Raw genomic sequence first — 18,801 nt, 5'->3', positions numbered from 1 at the left:
TATCTACTCTGAGAATGTCTTTAGTTTTGATTTTTGAATGGAAGGATCTGCTACTATTCTCAAATTAGAAATCAAGGGAGTAACTAAAACATTTAGTTAAAAAGAAGAACTTTTAGAGGCTTGTCCCCTCTTGACTGCAGACTACCATCTGAGACCACTTAGCTTTTCACTTGACTTGAATTTAAAAACATGACTATAAATGGGAGAAGGAATATTTATTCAAGTGGCTGATTATTATTTCCTCTGGCCAGGCTGTAGAGAAACATCGAGAAAAGAGATAGTTTATTGCTCATTTAATTTCTTGAGAGCTTTGCTGATATTACCCCCAGCTGCCTTCTCCAAACTGAAATTTACTTATGTAGTATACATATTTCCCCAATAGTATATAAATTCCTTGAGGATAATGACTTTAATTTTTTGTCTTTATATGCCTAGAACTATATCTTGCCATAGTTAATGCTTAATAAACATTTGTTGAGTTGATTTGAAAGTTTTTTCAGAGTAGTAGAAATCTAGGGGAGGGTTGAGTTCCTTTCAAAGAGCCTGTAACTCACTCAGTTGACTTCTCAGTGAAACTCAGAATCAATGCTGTCAAACCTGTGGGCTTTCTATGATCATAAGTAGGTTGTTTTAAATTTCTTTTCCCCCTGTATGGCTGTGTTATTGTGAATCCCTCAAAAGACTAAGATTACTCTGCATTTCAACTCCTTTTATAACTACCCGCAGCTTTCTGGGCTTTTGCTGATGACAGTGTATGGGCCCATGGCACAAAATCTGTAGGCAGCAGCATCCTTGGGGCATTGCAAGAAGACCTTGTTTCTAGCAATATTAGCAGAACATGAGACTTTTCTTAAGGCTGCACAGCCTAAGGGCAGGAACTATACAGCTATCTATTTTAAAAGTTACTAAGTTTATTCCTTTACTCCAAAAGGGCTGAAAAAGAACTACCTTACTCTGAGGAGACCATGGTTTAAGGAGGCATTGGTTATATCTAAAATCTGCCTTCTGTGCCCTATGATAACAGGTCTAATATTTCAACAGCCTTTGGCCCACCTGTCAGCTGTCTCCACTGTAGATAGGCCATTCTTTTTTTTAATATCTGTCCCCTTAAATTGAGCTATATCTTGATTGCAGAACCAAGTGATTCCTACTTATCTACTCAAGGCCTAGACTTTCTTTAACTCAATAAATATGGGATTATTAAAATTTCCTCAAGTGCATTTGCATCTCTTGCAAAAAAAGGCTTTATACAAAATGGGTTTAAGCAATGAAGACATAACAGTTCAGCTTGATGGAATCCAGGAAGAGATCCATCTGGACAGATTTCTCTCAAAATGACAAGCATTGCAAATGCAGTTCATCCCTTAGTTGTAAAATACTGGCCACTTCCTGCAGAGAGAATGGGGCAGCTGGCTGGTGCTGTGGATAGAGTGCAGGCCGGGAGTCAGGAAGATGTGGGTTCAAATTTGGCCTCAGACACTTACTAACTGTGTGACCCTGGGCAAATCATTTAACCTCTGATTGCCTGGCAAAATGGATCCACTTACAATGGCCCTGGGAGGTAGGTGCTATTATAAGCCTCATTTTACAGATGAGGAAACTGAGGCAATCAGAGGTTAAGTGACTTGCCCAGGGTCATACAGCTAATATGTGTCTGAGGCTGGATTTGAACTCAGGTTTTCTTGACTCTAGGCCCTGAATTCTATCCACTGTGCTACCTTGAATCTTAGTTTCATAACTTGCTATAATTCTGTCTTTTGCTGAAATATTCTTGAAGGTGTCAGAGTATCAATTTAAGTGATATTATATACACCAAAAATGTAATCTAGATTATATGTATCAATCTTCTCTACTTTTTCTCTAACAGTCTCAAAGCCATTTTGGTGCTTAGTTTTCCTTTTTATAGCGACAAGGTGGTATAGTGGATAGAACAGGAGCCCATCTGTCAGGAAGATCTGTGATTAGTTCTGTCTTGGACCAACTGGTCGCATGACATGGGGCAAACCTCTTGGTGCCCCAGTAGCCTCTAAGTTTATATGTTGTCGAGAAATTACTGCACTCGTGGAGGGAGTTTTCTCCCTTGGAGTTCTCTATCAATTAAATTGGAGGTCTGGTATAAAAAATATTCTTGGGAAGGTTTTTAATGATGGTAACTGTACGGATAAATACTAACTTACTAATAAGCAGGAAAAAAATGACTCATATTTTTTCTCCTGCCAATTTTCCCCTAACAGCTTGGAAAATATTCTGGATTCCATTTTCTATAGGAACTTCTAGAAAAGGTGAGATGCAATATTTTACAAGGAGTGAGTAAGTTGAGAAAAAATATTTCTGAATGCTTTCATTAATTAAAAAAATAAAGCTATCAATATTTTTGGATTTCTAAAGGCAAAATTTAATAAATTAATATAAGCATGCCAGATAAAAATACAAAATTACAACAGAAAACCAATAATAATAATAATAATAATAATATAAAAGAAAATGCTCAGTGTTGTACATTTTATTGGCATGGATAACTGCTTAAAATAACAATCAGAAAACACGTTTTGTTCTTGTTGGAAACAAAGTACTACGTGATAGAAGAGCTGAGAGAAACCAGAAATAAACCACCCAATAAAAGTCGGCAAATGATAATAGAGAATGGCAATGCGTGAGCCCAAGGTACTGTTTCACACATCTTTTTTTGTAAGTATCAGAAACTAATGACCTAGAACATAAAAGCAAAATCACAACAGGTTTACACTGAGAAACATGCTGAATTACAACCACAGACTATCCAGGATGAAGAAGCTGCATTGTTTTGTTGTTTCTTTAGTAAAGAGATCTCTAGCCCAAAGGGGAGCCAATCATGCAATAGCTTGAGGTTCCTTTAACATGATAAACACCCAGGATTACTAGTACTGGAGCTTAGGCGTTAATTGTTGGACAAGGACAGCTGAGTGGCACTACACAAACAACAGAAAATTCCTTCATTTTTATCTGGTGCATACCCAAAGCTCTAATCAAGAAATAATTCAGCTAGAAGAGCCAATTAAATTACTATAAAACATTCCTTCATCTGTAGAACATAGCTCTCTTCTCTTTATGCAAAAGCGAAAATTCAAAATAAAATGTCTTCATTTTTGATAAGCATCTCCACCACCAGTCTCTGATACCGTATATCATTCAGGGCCGCCATTGCATCTAATTCCGGGGATCTCATGAGGGTGGGTCCAAAGACAATTCCAAGATTTTCAGCATTCATGAGGTTCTCCTTTTCATGAAGTGTTACCCTAAAAAAACCACACACAGAAGAGAAGTAAAAGATCTTTTCATCAATAAGCAACAGTTTGTTTTCTCAAGATCAGATGGCTAGAGTGGACTAAAATATCCAACTTAGAATGTATGCTTGCTCCCAATTGAGTGTGTTAAATGCTGTGCCCTGTCAATTCAATTCAAATCAGTTCAACAAGTATTTATTAAAGATATTCTGTTTGCTAGACACTGGGAATACAAACCTCAACCTATTAATTTCCTTGAAGTGAATTCATTTAATGATTGACATGAAAATTTCACATAGTTCACCGAGCACTCAGGCCTGAACTAAGGCATTGTACTAGGTGGGCTCCACCTTCTTTCTATCGTTTCCAGGGAAATTAATAGTAATAATGCCTTATGTAGCACTTGAAGGTTTAAAAGAGTAGTTTTGCTACAAGAGCCCATGAGGCAGGTAGGGAGATACAATAACCTCACATCTCATGAATGAGGAAATGGGGAGGGCTTATGTGACTTGCCCATAGTCATGCGACTTTCTTCATTTTTCTATGCCTTAGTGTTATGGGTACACAAATGATGGAAATGATGGGAAGGAGCCCATGGACTTCACTCAATCAGCATGGCAGATTGCATTGCTCTCAGCTATAAAGCTGAGAGACCCTGGGGGCTGAATCATTTTTGAGGGTGAATTTTGGGAAAGAGCCAAAATGAATGAGTAATTTCAGTCCTTCTTGGCATAACATCACAGATCTAGGGCTGAAAGGGATCTTAGAGGTCATCTGGCCCAACCTCCTCATTTTATATATGAGAAATCTGAGACCCAGGGAAATTAAATGACTTGGCCAAGGTAGTAAGCATACAGGTAGGCATTCGAGGTGGGATTTGAATGCAGATCCTTTGACTTTAATTAGTGCTTTTTTCCACCTTCTACCACCAAAGAAGACAAAATTTACTGCCTATACTACAGTGCTTCATCTCAAACAAATCATGGCTAAGTGAGGAAGAAAAAACATCTTTTAATTATATTTTTAAGGGCCACTGGAGTAACATGCAAGTAGGAAGCAAACTTTAACTTGTACCTGAGGTTGCACACATTAAGTGAAGGTTCTAAAATAATGTGGAAGAAACATCTGGTCTTCTGTAAAAAGTACTAAGTATTCATTTTTTGGGAAGCTCATAAGTGATGAAAACATTTAACTCTTTTAACTTCAGGGCCATTTACTCTCTTATCCCTGAAAGACTCCTTTTAAACTTATAAAATAGTCACAACCATCTGTCTGGCACAGTGCTCTGTACCTAGCAGGCATTTGTCAAATTTGTTTTTGTTATAACTTTGTTGCTATTCTCATATTTTTGTCATATTTTTGACTGGCCATGCGATTTTCAAACCACTAGAATTCCATCTTTTCAGCTTAGAGAGACATCAGAGTGGCTAGAAATCGTATGACAACATCTGTACTCATTGTTTTAGTATATAGAACCATACCTTGTGAGGTACAAGAAAAAGCATATTATCCTTTCCCTTCTTCTCCTAACCTTCTAACTCTAACCTTCTCACACCAACCCATCTGACTCTAATTAGCACCAGCATAGGTAACACTCATCCAAATCATTGAAAACCTGAGCAGAGATTTATCACTTAAGGAAGAAGATTTAAAAAAAAGTCAGTTTCTCAAACCTCAAAGGTGGTTTGTTGCTTCACATTTTCCACGCTAGAATCTGTAAAGTTCCATTCTTTGCACTCTCTGTTGAGAAGACTTTGTGCATTTGGCAGAACATGAATATTTCTGGCACGGTAACCACAAATAGATACTGCTTTGACAAACTTGTTTCTGCCCTAATCAAGTCTGCATTCTATTTGGTTGTGTAGAATGCTGTTGATGCTCTTTCAGAAATGCCTTTCCAATTCTTGCAGTTTTCATTTCCATGTGTCCTATTGTGATTCAGGTCATGGATTTCTCTGAAAGTTGCTGTGTCTAATTCACAATATAAAGGTCAGACAGACTTGTTCTTCAACTACTTTCCACTTTGATCTGAGGAAAAGGTGTCTTAGGATGTGAATGCACTCTTGCTAGACTGTTCAGAATTTGGAAGGTTTCCTGGATTGACCCTCATAAGTCTCATCTAACAAGCAAGAACTTTGGGGCAGCTAGGGGGTGCTGTGGAGAAAGCATAGGCCCTGGAGTCAGGAGGACATGAGTTCAAATCTAGCCTCAGACACTTGATACTTACTAGGTATGTGACACTGGGCAAGTCACGTAACCCTGATTGCCTCACAAGGCAAACTTGGCTATAGGTGAGGATAATTGTTCTTCACAAGTGTGATGCTTCAAAAAAGTATAACAGAAGTGTCTTTGTAAAGTTGTGCATAAGTTAACCTTTTATAAGTTGATTCATATTTTAAGGGTGTTAAGGGGCCATGGTGTTTCATGAACAATATGATTAACCCTTTTGACAGGTAGATAATCATTTCTTAATATAGGTTTTGTCAATCTGAATTTTTATACATGTTGGGTTTTAATATAGAAACTTTGTTTTCTATCTAATAAAGACATAAATATGCATGGAAACCAGGACCACTCACTCATTTTCCTATGTCAGTGAATAAAATAGATCATCACACTTTTCCAGGTTTGCCTGCTAGAATTAGGATAAGCAACATAGACATAAAAGGACTCGTCACTTGTTCCCTCAGCTACCCCTCCTATCCAAGCCCATAATTTTAACAATCAACTAATCAAACATTTGTGTGCCCTACCATGCTATATGATGGGCCCTGTGCTAGATACTGGGGGCACAAATGCAAAAGTGAAACATTCCCTTTTTCAAGGTACTGACATTCTATTCGCATCTACTGGGAACCCATTCCCTCATTTCTATGAAGATTCCATCTTAGGAGCCTTTGGTCTATTTCAATAAAGGTCCTATTGAGATTTCCATGGCAGATGAAGGGACGAATCCCTGAATACCATGTTGGGAGGTAGGTTGCTATGTTATTTATTTATTTTTATTGTCAGGTTAGAAGTCACGCTTGGAAAGCAGGATAAATCACTTACCTCTTTAAATGTGCCATGAGATACCGGAGAGTTTCACAGTGCGCAGGCGGCAGTAGCTTCAACGCTTCATGAAGAGTTTCCAGCTGTTCATCAGGATCCAAAGTCTCTGAAACAGTAAGTCACACATTATAGGGAACAATCCTGGTCGATGACTGATGTGGAGGATCAACATGGTCCAACGCTTAACGCGCAACTTCTACCAGTGTTGAACAATGCTCTCTCTTACAACTCCATGCTTGTGATGTTTTCTCCCCAATTTCTAATGTTCAGATTGAAGATTCCCCAAAACAGCAATTTCAACTTGTAAATGTTATTTATTTGAATTTTGGGGCAGAATCCAATTTCCTCAAGGATGTTTTGCTGGAATCTGATACTTCTGTCTCAAATCTGCTGAAGAAAATTGGCCATGACTAGGAAAACAACATTGCTATATATATATGGTGCAATAAGAAGGCAGTGAATGAAACTGTTAAAAAAACAAACATACCAGAATGTATCCTCAGAAACGAGAGTCATCTTTCAGAGCAGTCACCTTGGGGGCCCGACCTATTCTAACAGGGCTGCCATTGCCCAAAACCTTTTTTGGAACACTGCAGAACTGCCTTCAGATAAATTTATGAACCACACAAAATGAATTTTCTTACAGCTGCTTTTTGACCAAAAATGGTATTACCCAGCTAGGCCTTCAATGGAAATATAACTGGGTTTAAATGATTTTTGGCTCTTTCCAGAAATGAAATTCAACCTCAAAAATGGTACCCTTGAAGAGATTCTAAAGAGCCTACAGGTTCTCAAGGCACTTCCAAAGGCTTTCTAAAAATGGTTTTAAAATGGTAGTATCTTGAAGTACTTGTATAGCTTCTCAAAGAGGCTGTTTTTAAGAGGTAAATACTAATATTTATGTATAAGTTCTGGTATTTTAAAAGCTACACAGTTTATAGTCAGTCATACCTTTTATTTCTAATCATCCATCACTCCCTTCTAATTTGACCTGTTTTAATCTTTTGAATTCTAATTCAGGCATCCAAGGAGAAACATACAGTACATTCTTAATTCTACCCCCAAACCGTTCATCCAGCCCATCCCTAATTGGACCAAGGCCACAGAAGACTTAAAATCTAGGCTTCCGATTACCAGTTTGAGAGACTACTCCATTTCGTCCAAACTCTGAAGAAAACAACCAAATGATAATGAATTTGTCAAGTTGAAAAAGCTCCAATACGAGCTACCGCTATACCCAACCAAATGGTTAGATTTCTTGGCTTATAAGTGTAAAAGAAAGGGATAGATTTGAGAGCACTTTCAGAGAGGGAATAACAAGTGAAGCCTTTTATTCCAAGGAACTATGACTTTGTACAATTCCTGCCCGAAGCTACACAATCCCCACTTCATGTCTTTGCGATAGAGAATACATTGTTTGACTTTTGCAGGACAATTCCAAGACAATTGTCACCATGAGATAACAATTTATCGAAAAGGGATGTCAGGTCAAACCCCAACTGATGAAATTCAGTCACTACAGGGTTTCAAGATCAACTGCTAGAATTTTTAAAAATAAAATCTCATTTGTGATGTACTTTTTTTTTTCTGCAACAAACTTAATTAGTCTCAAGTGACATGAAACGAAGAATTTCAAATGAATTAAAGAGCCTGAGGAACCTCTCAACTCTCAAAGTTAGCGTTATTTCAAGAAGCCACCAGATGGTGCTATTTTAAGAGACCGTATTTGGAGATTTTTACTTTCATATGTGAATGGGAGATCACGGGATGGTAGATTTAGATCTGGAAGGGAATTTAGAAGAGCAGCTAGAAGAAACTCCTCATTTTGAAGATGAGGAAAGAAAGGTAAATGGATTACCCAAAACCACCTAAAGGCAGATCTGGGATTTGAACCAGGAATCCTCTTGCTCCGACCCAGTGTTCTTTCTATTGTACCATATCATGTTAGTGAGCTGGCATACTGTATATGATATTGTTTTTACTGGTACTATTCTGGAAAAGCAGTAGACAACATCAATATTCTTTATTGCTCAGATTTCTGGATGATTGTTTATTATTATTATTTTGTAGAAACAAATAGGGATGTGTAACTTTGCTCAAATTTCCCAAGAAATCCAAAATATTCCTGATTTTTATTCTAGTGGTTATATTCACAAGAACACAGAATAGACGACCCCAAAATCAGACATGATTCATTAAATAAGCTGAGAGCAGTAAGTCAAAAATATCTCCTTCTGAGGCTCAAACTTCTCATCTGTAAAGCAAGATGACAATACTCCCTACTTTAGAGGCTTATGGTGAGTAAAAACTTTCCGCAAGTGTCTAAATGATACATAAATATAAGCTAGTAATAGAGAGGATAGCAAACACTCTAAATGCATGGAGAGGCTTTAATATAAGGGTCTATAATTATAAGTTCTTAAATATTTGCAATCAATTTCTTATAAGTGAATAAGAATATGTGAAGATCTAGAGATAGATTGCTAATCAAAGTCATTAAAGTGAAGAGGAAAAAAATAGAGATGCTCTAATTTCCAGACTTTTGTTCTACTTGGGAAAGTATGGATTGAATGGGACAGAGAATACTGCATTCTATTTCTAGAGATTCTCTCATTTCCTCCTTCATTTGATGATAATTCTTTTGAGAAAAAGGCTCCCAGATTCTCAGGAGAAAATTAGTAAGGTCATTAGTATTTTTTACATTAGCACCACTACCCTCTAAAAGTTTGGAGTACCTTTTGCAGTACATTCTGACTGAAAAACTTCCATACATTGCCATATACTGTGAAATGAGAGAGAAACTTTTCCTGATCCCTCTAAATGATTGGTAGCTCTCCCTCCAGTTTCCAGGAGCTGTTGGCCCCATCTTCCTATGGGGCCAACTGACCTCCTGCACCCATCCTGTCATATAATAGAGGACCAGACATGGAGTCAGGAAGACCTGAGTTTGAATGTTGACTCACTAGCTGAATGACTCTGGGTAAGTCACTTAAACTCTCTTAGCCTCAATTTCCTCATTTGTAAAGTGGGGATAAGACCAGCACCTACCTCACAGGGTTTTTGTGAGGACCAAATGAGCTAGTCTATAATTATCTCTTTTATAAACCTTAAAGTGATCTATAAATGGAAGCTGTTATTATTTCCTATAATAAATTTCTTTCAGACCTCAAGGCCTGTTTAGACTCATGGAAAAACAGGCCCAACAGAAGTAGAACAGCTCCTTGAGGAGAAATCTTCAAGTTGAACAGCCTGATCCACTTCAGGGAGGGCTGGCGTGATGCTGATGACAATAGATGGAAATGAAACATCAGACTGTAGAAATCTCTTTGGGTAAAGAGGGATGAAAACATTTGAAAGCCACTGAATTAGATGTCTGTCGAATACTGATCAGAGCTTAGGAAAGACTTGCCCCTCCCCCCTCACCTTTCCTCTTTTTTTCCTATTTTCCCCCCTCCCACCTCTTGGCTTTCAATTCCTTTAAGAAATACCATGCGTTGGCAGGTTGTGTCTCATCTGAGCTTTTGGGAGGAGAGGCTCTACATAAATCTATAAATAAACAAAACCTGCACTCGAAATAGAGAGCTCTATAAATGATGGTACCAACATAGACATGTAAATTAAATGCTTACACTATGTTCAGTCATTTGTGCTCAGCAGACCTGGACTAACACACGGTAAGTTCCTAAAATTGTATCATATCCCATAGCACTGCCCCCTACCTCCAAAGTATGATATGAAAGGGAAGCGAAAATTTAAAAAAAATCATACTTCATATCTCCCTCTCTGTGTAGGTGTGTGTGTGTGTGTGAGAGAGAGAGAGAGAGAGAGAGAGAGAGAGACAGACAGACAGACAGACAGACAGACAGACAGAAAGAGACAGGGAGGAAGGGAGGGAAGGAGGGGAGACGGAGGAAAGGAGAGAGGGAGGGGGAGAAATCCGACTACAATGACTCACTGTTACATGGAGGTGAGTGACTCTGGATATTCAAAGGCTATAGCAGTGGTACTCAATCACTGACAAAGTTCTTAAAAAACTAGAAAGACTAAAAATGGGCCTGGAACAGAATGTATTTCTGCTGTCTGAAGACCAGCCTTGCTAATTGTAAAAAGATTATCCATCAGAGAATCAGGGATCAGAGCAATACTTTTTTTTGGGGAGGGCAGCAACTCCTTAGATAGTCTACCTTGGTAAAAAGGTATATCCATAGGGATGAAATAATCTTTTGGAATTGTTCTCCATAGTTTATTCCTGTTCTTTTTTTTTTAGCCATTAAAAAAAAGCATAATGTGTGAATTTCCAAAGGACTGGATAACCTTGGAAATTCCCAGGGAGAAGAAACCAGCAAATACAAAACAAGAAAATGGTATAGTGCATAACAAATGCTTTTTCATTCAACCATCCATATCAATACTTGGGCAGGGATGCAATTAAAAAGTAATATTCCAATTTAAACCTCTACTTTTCAATTGGGTTATATGTATACAAAATAGCTTTAAGAGAGAACTTAATGATTCTTCTCTCAGTACGCATAGAAACATATCACATACAGTAAAAGATAGTTACACAGTTTAGCATAGAAGAAGTCCCATGCCACACACTGTCTGTTCTATACACAGTAACATCTGAAACATTCTCCTACATCTTTTTGAGAGCAATGTTACAGATGATGTCAAATAAGACATAAAGGTTAACGTTTTCGATGCCTTAACCACAACCCCTTCATACCTATCCATGTCAGCCCCATCCTTCTGGTGTCCTGATCCTACCCTTGCCTACATCAACATCATCCCACTTCCCTAAAATTTCTTTGTATTTATCTATATGTGTAAAGCCCCCATCCCTCCCCAACATAAACTCCTTGAAGGCAGAGGCCATTTCATTTGTTTATCCTTTGTATCCTTAGCACCTAGCATTTTTTGCTGGCACAGTAGGTGCTTAATAATTTAATTTTAGTAATTCTGTTGAAATACATTGACTTGAATTAAAATCTTTTTTTTAAATCAAATTTTTCCAATAAGGGTTTGGTATCCAAGACATATAGATAACTAACCGACAAATATATGTGTGTGTATACACATATGAAGGAGGGAGGGAGGGATGGAGAGAGAGAGATTTTTTTTTTCTTTTAGCATTGCTGCCTACATCCCATTCCTAGTATTTTTACACTGTAAAAAATGACTTACGTTGTGAACAGTGTGTTATTTAAGCTAAAAAGGTGCTGCAATATTGCTTCTACATTAGGAAAAGGCAACTGAATTTTATCTTCAATGATGCTATGATTTAGTCCCTGAAGCCATCATTCCCTGCCACGCCCCCCTAGTAATTTAGTAATTTTTTTGCATTTAGAGGCCACAAACCATAAGCTTAGAGTGAACATAAATTTAACCCTGTTGCCTAGGTTCTTAGTTTCATGAAAATTGCCCATTGGAAGAGAAGGTAGTTAAAGGGTGAATCTCTCACAGATAAGTTCATTTGGGAGGGCTTCACTAAGAAAGAGAAGTGTCTTGAGTTTGGGGAGCAAGAAGGTAACAGAGGGAGTTTGATGATCTAAGTTTGGGAAGACATTCTTACAGGGCATTTAGCATGAGGAAAAGTTCATGGGAGAAGGCAACCAATTCAGTTCATTAAGGACATGAATTCAACAGCATTCATTAAGCACTATCAGTCACAGCTTGGGCTATGATAGACTCTGGGTTTACAAAACCCAAGGAGTTCCTGCTCTTGAAGAGCTTACATTTCCCAAGAGTGAAACAACATGTGCACAGATAAGTAAATACAAAATAAACACGAAGTAATTAAGGTTCTCTTCTCTCCCATGGATTTAATTACCATCTTTATGTATACAACTCCTAGATACACACACATATACATGTACGTATATATATATAATGCATATATATATATATATATATATAAAACATATACATATACATATATGTATATATGCGCTAAAAAGTCAAGCCAACAAACATTTATTAAGGGCTTACTATTTGCCAGGTACTGTACTAAGCACTAGGATACAAATTCAAGCAGGAAGATATACAGTCCCTGCCCTCCAGGAGTTCACATTCTAACAGGGGAAGACAACACACAAAAGGGAGTTGGAAAAAGGCAGGGTAGAGATGAAGGGACACGGCAGCACAAGGGCTCTGTAGTAAAGTTCAAGTCCATGAAGACATGGGTGGCCTGGGTATCCCTCTAAAAATGGAGGTTCCTGGAAGAACCAGCCAATCAGAGGGAGGCCTACAGGAATGGAAGATACTTCCATCCAATGTGTGAAGTTCAGAGATGAAGTGAGCTTCTAGGATGAAGTGGTTTCTAGGGCATTATAGAGAAAGTGTAGAAGGAAAGTTAGGAGTATAGCCTGAATACACACACATATATATACATATAGATATATGAATATGTATGCATACATTTATAAATATGGATAAGAAGATATATGTACAACCACAGACTCTCTTGAGCCTCAGTTCTGAATCACCAGATGCCTATTAGATATTTCAAATTGGATGTACCAGAGACTTCTCAAATTCAACATGTCTGAAACTGAACTTATTTCCCCTAAATCCTACCCTCTTCCAAATGTCCCTATTTCTGTCAAAGAAATTATCATCTCCAGCTTTGTGACATTGGTATTATCCTGGATACCTTACTCCTTCACTTCACATATTTAATCAGTTGTCAAATCTTGCAACTTCTACCTCACAATCTCTCTCACATCCAACCCTTTCTCTTCATTCAACTCCTCCCTTAGGCTGAGCTCCTTTCCCCCATCTCAAGTCTCTCTCCACTCTGCTGCTAACGTCAATTGCCTTATGCTCGGATCTGACCATGTGACCCCCTTATTCAATCAACTCTAGGGATTTTCTGTTGTCTTTAGGATAAAATATAAACTCCTGTTTAGCTTGGCCTCAATCTATCTTGCAAGTTTCACTGTACATCACATTCTCTTCTCTTACATTCCATGATGCAGCCAAATTGACTTTCTCTCTCTTCTTCAAACACAACACTTCATCTATCATCCCTATTACTTTGTACTGGCCACCCTATATGTCTAGAATGTACTCTCCTATCTCTGTTTCCCTCTCTTCCTATAAGATGTGGCTCAGATATCACCTTCTATATGAAACTTTTCTTTGTCTCATATCTATATATTTATCTATATATGCACGTATATATACACATACATATGTATGTGCATATAATTTAGTTGTATTTATTAATTTTTTATTTATGCTATATGTGTATTTAGTTATATATGTACTTATTGTTTCCCCTCTTTTACAATCTCTTAGAATGTAAGCTCTAGTGACTATTTCATTCTTTGTACTTTAATCCCCAGAGCCTTACACAGTGCCTGGCACATAGTAGGCACTTAATAAATGCTTGTCAATTGACTGAGTGGTGGGTGGAGCTTGGATGGACTTTGTCTCAGAGACAGCATTGAATTGAGGGGTCAAGGAAGCTAGAGGTTTCCAAGAAGAAGAGACATTTAGGGGTGGTGACTGTGCAAAGGTGTGGAGGTGGGAGAAGAAATGTGTAGTAGGAACAGCAAGCAGGCCAGTTTGGCTGCAATACAGATTACATGTGGATGAGTATTAGTAAAATCAGTCTAGAGAGATAAATAATTTGAAGCCAGAATGTGAAAGGGGTTTAAGTGCCAGAGAATGATAAGAAATGAATTTTTCCCTTTGTGTTGTGGGGTGGGTAGAGGGAGTGAAGGCAAATTAAGTTATCTGGGCCAGCTTGGTAAAGCATAATGTGGCAAGGGTGACATTGCTGATGTCATCACCAAATGCAATAGAAAGGATATCCTCTTTATACATGTAAAGTAGCAGAGAAGCTTTCTTTTAACATAGCTCTCCAAAGTTGGTTCTTGCTCTTTTTTGCAGCCATGAAAGAAAAGAGCATAATGGGAGAACTTCTGAAGAACTGGGATTTGGCCTTATAACCTAGGAAATTCCGAGGGGAGGAAACCAAGACAAAAGAAAACAAGAAGCTGGAGTAATTCCCACCCTCTTCCCTGGCTATCCCCGAGTCTGCTCTGTGTCAGTTCTCCGATATAAAAGAAGTTAACGTCCTATGGTAGAAACCCAGGATTGTTCATGAATACCAAAATGGAGATCCCCGCAAGCCAGAGAAAGGAAGCCTCCAACTTCAAATTTCTCTTCTTCACATAGAAATTCTAGTTCAATGACAAGAATTTAGCCCTACATGGGACCAAACCACAAAAATCCTCAACAAAAGCTACATATGGGAAACTACAGACTCAAACAAAGAAAGTTTGTTCTCTGGTTCCCAAGTCAGAAAGCAAATCAGTGTTGCTAAGGAAATGATGTTATTATTTAAGGATCAAGGCAACATTTGGTTTGGGACTGAGAAAAAAAAACCAAACTAGCAGAAATAACCTGTCTTTTCTGAGTAACAGTGATGGCAACATTTAAGATGAACAACATATTTTTTTTTAAAAAGAGGTCTGAATTACAAGTATGATTTCTATAGCATAGTTTGGAAAATGAACCTTGAGTTTGTAGCTGAAACACGCCTCTGAGAAAGAGCTTCTCTGTGATCTAAACCTTCTTTGAAAAAATTCTTAGAGTATTAAAAAGAATATTAGTATGTCTGAAGTAATGAATAATCACTAGTAGGAAACAGAATCTGAAAAATCTGAGTTAATGTACCAATCCTGAAGAGTCACAGAAGGTAGCAAGCTACTTCTCACTTATAAGTTTTGCGAGGTACATTTAAGACGTAGAGAATTATAGGGAAGAGGAAAACTCAAAAGCAAGTGTGTGCAATTATTCTGAATATAGATACTCATACTTACTTGCAGAGTCTATAAATTTGGGGTAGGCATCATATGTGATGAGTGGAATTGGCAAATCCCTGAAGTACAGTTTAAGTGCGCCAGTGATGATATTGATATCTTCATACATGTTCACAGAAATGTCCGCCTTTTCACCATCTTTTAAGGGAGTTAAAATTTAAAAGAAATACTCATATTATTGTTCAATAGAAAAATGACAAACTTGGGGGTGGGGGTTGGATGCCATTTGTAAAAGACCTGCCATTGTTCAATCAGAATTTCAATCACAATTCCAAATCTGGGATTTCTTGCAGTGAAAAGCAAAATCCATTCTTTCAGGATGTTCACACCAAAGTTGCTTATTTACCTTTGTTTAAGGATGGATCAGAGGGAAGGCTGTCCTGGTTTTCCAGAAATCTGAATATTGCTAATGGAAAATTGCAAGCTTGTTTCTTTTAGAAATATGTAGGAAGTTTGGAAAAATTGTAACATTTTGTTATAAGACCAGTTCTTCAAAACCTGTATTAATTAAACATGTTATTCCGTCCCTAAGTTAAAAAATTTATAAGTTGAGTTCAGTTTTTCCTTACAGGGCATTTAAGATTTAATCATCCAAAATATTCCTGTTCCTCCCCATTGCCTTCTTTGCCTTCTTCTTGAGTGGAAATGGTCACAGCTGTGTTCATGGAGGCATATAATTGCTTAAAGTTGTGCAGAGGAAAAGTGAAATGATTAGAAATATGTTATAGAATGATGAAAGTGAGATGCTGAGTTTCAAAAACATTGTTCTGCATAGCTCACACCTCATATTATGGTAGAAAGAGCATGCATGAGATGTGGAGTCAGAAGACCTGGGTTCAAATTCTGACTCTGGTACTCATTACTTATTCAGGGCTTCTTAAACTTTTTCCACTCATGACCCCTTCAGCACTTTTTTTTAAGGCAATTGGGGTTTAAGTGATTTGCCCAGGGTCACACAGCTAGTAAGTGTGAAGTATTTGGTCTGAGGCCGGATTTGAACTCAGGTGCTCTATCCGCTGTACCACTTAGCTACCCCAATTCAGCACTTCTTAAACTGTGGGTTGCAAACCCACATGGGGTTTAAGAAGTTTAAGAAGCACTGAATATGACCTCAAGCAAATCATCTAATCTCTTTGGACCTCAATTTCCTCATTTAAAAAATAAGGGGATTGTACCTGGTTATTTTTTAAGATCTCTTTTAATTCTTAGCTCTATGATACTCTGAACTTTGGTCCAAAACCTTTACTAATTCCCCTCTGTCTATTGAAGAAAGGCCAAACTTCTAAGTCTGGCATTCAAGGGCCTTCACAATTTGGTCTTTGCTCATCACTGTACCCTTGCATTTCTCCCAAACATTATACTTCTGCTCAGTGGAATTGACTTTTTCAGTGTTTCCTCAAATACACCATGGGTACTCTCACCAAAGCTCATGGTTTTCCTCATTGCTTGGGATGCTTTCCTTCATCCTTTCCATTCACCTAAGTCCTATATTACCTCTAAGATTCTTGTCAAGATTGATATTTTTATTAATCTCCCAGGACTCTACAATCTCTTCCTCCTCTGGACTATCACAGCATAAACTACTATACCTTTTACTTGGCCCTGTATACTTTATCAACTGGTAAGCCCATTGAGAGCAAGGACAAAATCTCATACCTCTTTTGGATACCTCAGACTTGAGCTAGTGTTCTTTATGTAACTGGCATTCAAAGAGATTAGATGATTTGCTTGAGGTCATATTCAGTGCTTCTTAAACTTCTTAAACCCCATAGGGGTTGCAACATGTATTGAATCACTTACCCAACAAATAAAGAGTGCCTGCTATGTGCAATACACCATGCAAGGAGGTATAAGGGATATATGGACACGAATGTTAACCATACCCTAAAATTTCACATACAATTTTATGTTTTAAACAGGGCTAGCTCTGAATGGCACAATTATACTATCTAACTCATGATCTCTAGTCTCTGGCTGATTGCTCTGCATATCTTGTTTCCCCAACTATGCTAAAAGCTCATCAGATATGGAGGTCACATTTTTATTTCTATTGTATCTTCCAAAGGCCATATCACAGTATTGGGCATTTAGTAGGCATTAAATATGTAGATACTGAATTTTATTTCTGGGTAGGACAGCAAATCCCAGAATTGATTGTTTTTAACTACATTGAGTATATCTAAAAAAATAATAAAAAAAGACTTCCAGATTTCATTTCATCATTTTATCCATTAAAGGTAAACTACAATGAACTACTGTTCATTTTGGCCATCTGCGGTTCTTACCTTCATTTTTGTGGCTTTTATCTTATTTGAGGTTAAAATGATATTCCCAAATTGTGCTCTCCTTTAGACATTTCTGATTTCATTCCACCCTCTTCTTTCTCTCTTTGAGAACTGCCTTAGGGCAGTTCAGATCTTTTGAATCAGCCCTATTAGTGGCCTAGATTCCTGGGTATTCAGAAATACCCCCTTAGAGAATATCTCTGTGGGGCTGAGCTTTTTACCCCAACTGTGAATTTTTAGAACTGTCTACTGCAGTCCCCTGGGAACTGAATTTCTGGATCATAACTAGACCAAGTAGATGAGGTGTCACTCATCTGTTTCTGGGGGTCATGGAAACATGCTATTCCTCTATCAATGCTGGATTGCCTCCAGAGACTGTGGTCAGTGTAGGAATTCAGGTAGGAATTTAGTCAAATGGTACTCAGAGAGAGTGAAAAGAAAAATGTCTCCACAAAGCTGATTTTGCACGAATTCAGAACAGCTACTTCTAGTGCTTATCTGGCATGTGATCTGATTTTATCACTCAGGGAAGTAAAAGCCTGGAATCTTCCCCGTTTTCCTTAACCTTTTCTATCATATGATACAGACTTTATCATATTTCATTGCTCTTTGAGGGGAAAACCCCTTTTCCTATATAGCACAGTGGATAGAGAACCAAGAAGACTGATCTTACTGAGTTCAAATGAAGGCTCAGGCACTTACTAGCTTTGTGACCCTGGCCAAGTCATTTAATCCTGTTTGCCTCAGTTCTTCATCTGTAAGATGAGCTGGATAAAGAAATGGCAAACCACTCCAGTATCTTTGCCAAGAAATCCCCAAATGGGGTCACAGAGAGTCAGACACTACTGAACAATTGCCAATGAGTTCATCTATTTGCTGGGAATTGGGGGTGGATGGATAAAGGTTTCTCCTAAAAGAAAAGTGGAAAAAAGCATGGGGAGAAAATGAGAAACAGAATGACAAAATAGGCTCTTGAAAAAGATCCGGTTTTTTGTCCCTTCACTCTAAAGTTCTAAATTTTGGAACCTTCAAGGCTGCTTTTCCTCCCTAGCACCACTCTATTGCAGTATTTAAGGCAAATGTCACACTGAAAAACCATGGAGATATCTTAATTTACATTTTTGTAAAAAAAAAATGTCATTGAACTTCCCCTTTGTTTGCACACTCTTCTAGCTGGAGACCCTGCCCTGAATTCAGACAGCTCCCTCCTCCTCTCCCTCACACTCTCCTCAGCATCCCAGTACAGCATGTGTGACCCAAAGGCTTCTCTCTCTTTCTTTTAATTGGAATTCAATAAGATGCTGACCCTGATGCAAGAGAAGCTCAGATAATACAAGCAGAAATGGGCTAGCAGATTCACACCAAGGAAAT

General features: G+C 37.9%; 1 protein-coding gene across 2 annotated transcripts in view; it reads right to left on the bottom strand.

Moving 5' to 3' along the window:
• Positions 1-2,488: 2,488 nt before the first annotated feature.
• Positions 2,489-18,801, bottom strand: part of CHN1 (chimerin 1) — a 278,669-nt gene continuing 262,356 nt past the window's right edge. For both annotated transcript variants that reach the window (XM_020991013.2, XM_020991015.2), the window contains 3 exons: positions 15,146-15,283; positions 6,315-6,420; positions 2,489-3,275 (listed from right to left, as the gene is read on the bottom strand). In XM_020991013.2, coding sequence (XP_020846672.1) covers positions 3,104-3,275; positions 6,315-6,420; positions 15,146-15,283 — 416 coding nt within the window. In that variant the 3' untranslated portion in view covers positions 2,489-3,103. The remainder of the gene's footprint in view (positions 3,276-6,314; positions 6,421-15,145; positions 15,284-18,801) is intronic.

The sequence above is a fragment of the Phascolarctos cinereus genome, unplaced genomic scaffold (assembly GCF_003287225.1).
Source record: "Phascolarctos cinereus isolate Bilbo 61053 unplaced genomic scaffold, phaCin_HiC Scaffold_726;HRSCAF=1367, whole genome shotgun sequence".
In the NCBI taxonomy this organism is placed as follows: Eukaryota; Metazoa; Chordata; class Mammalia; order Diprotodontia; family Phascolarctidae; genus Phascolarctos; species Phascolarctos cinereus.
The sequence above is the reverse complement of the archived record's forward strand: the minus strand, read 5'-3'. Positions and strand labels throughout refer to the sequence as shown.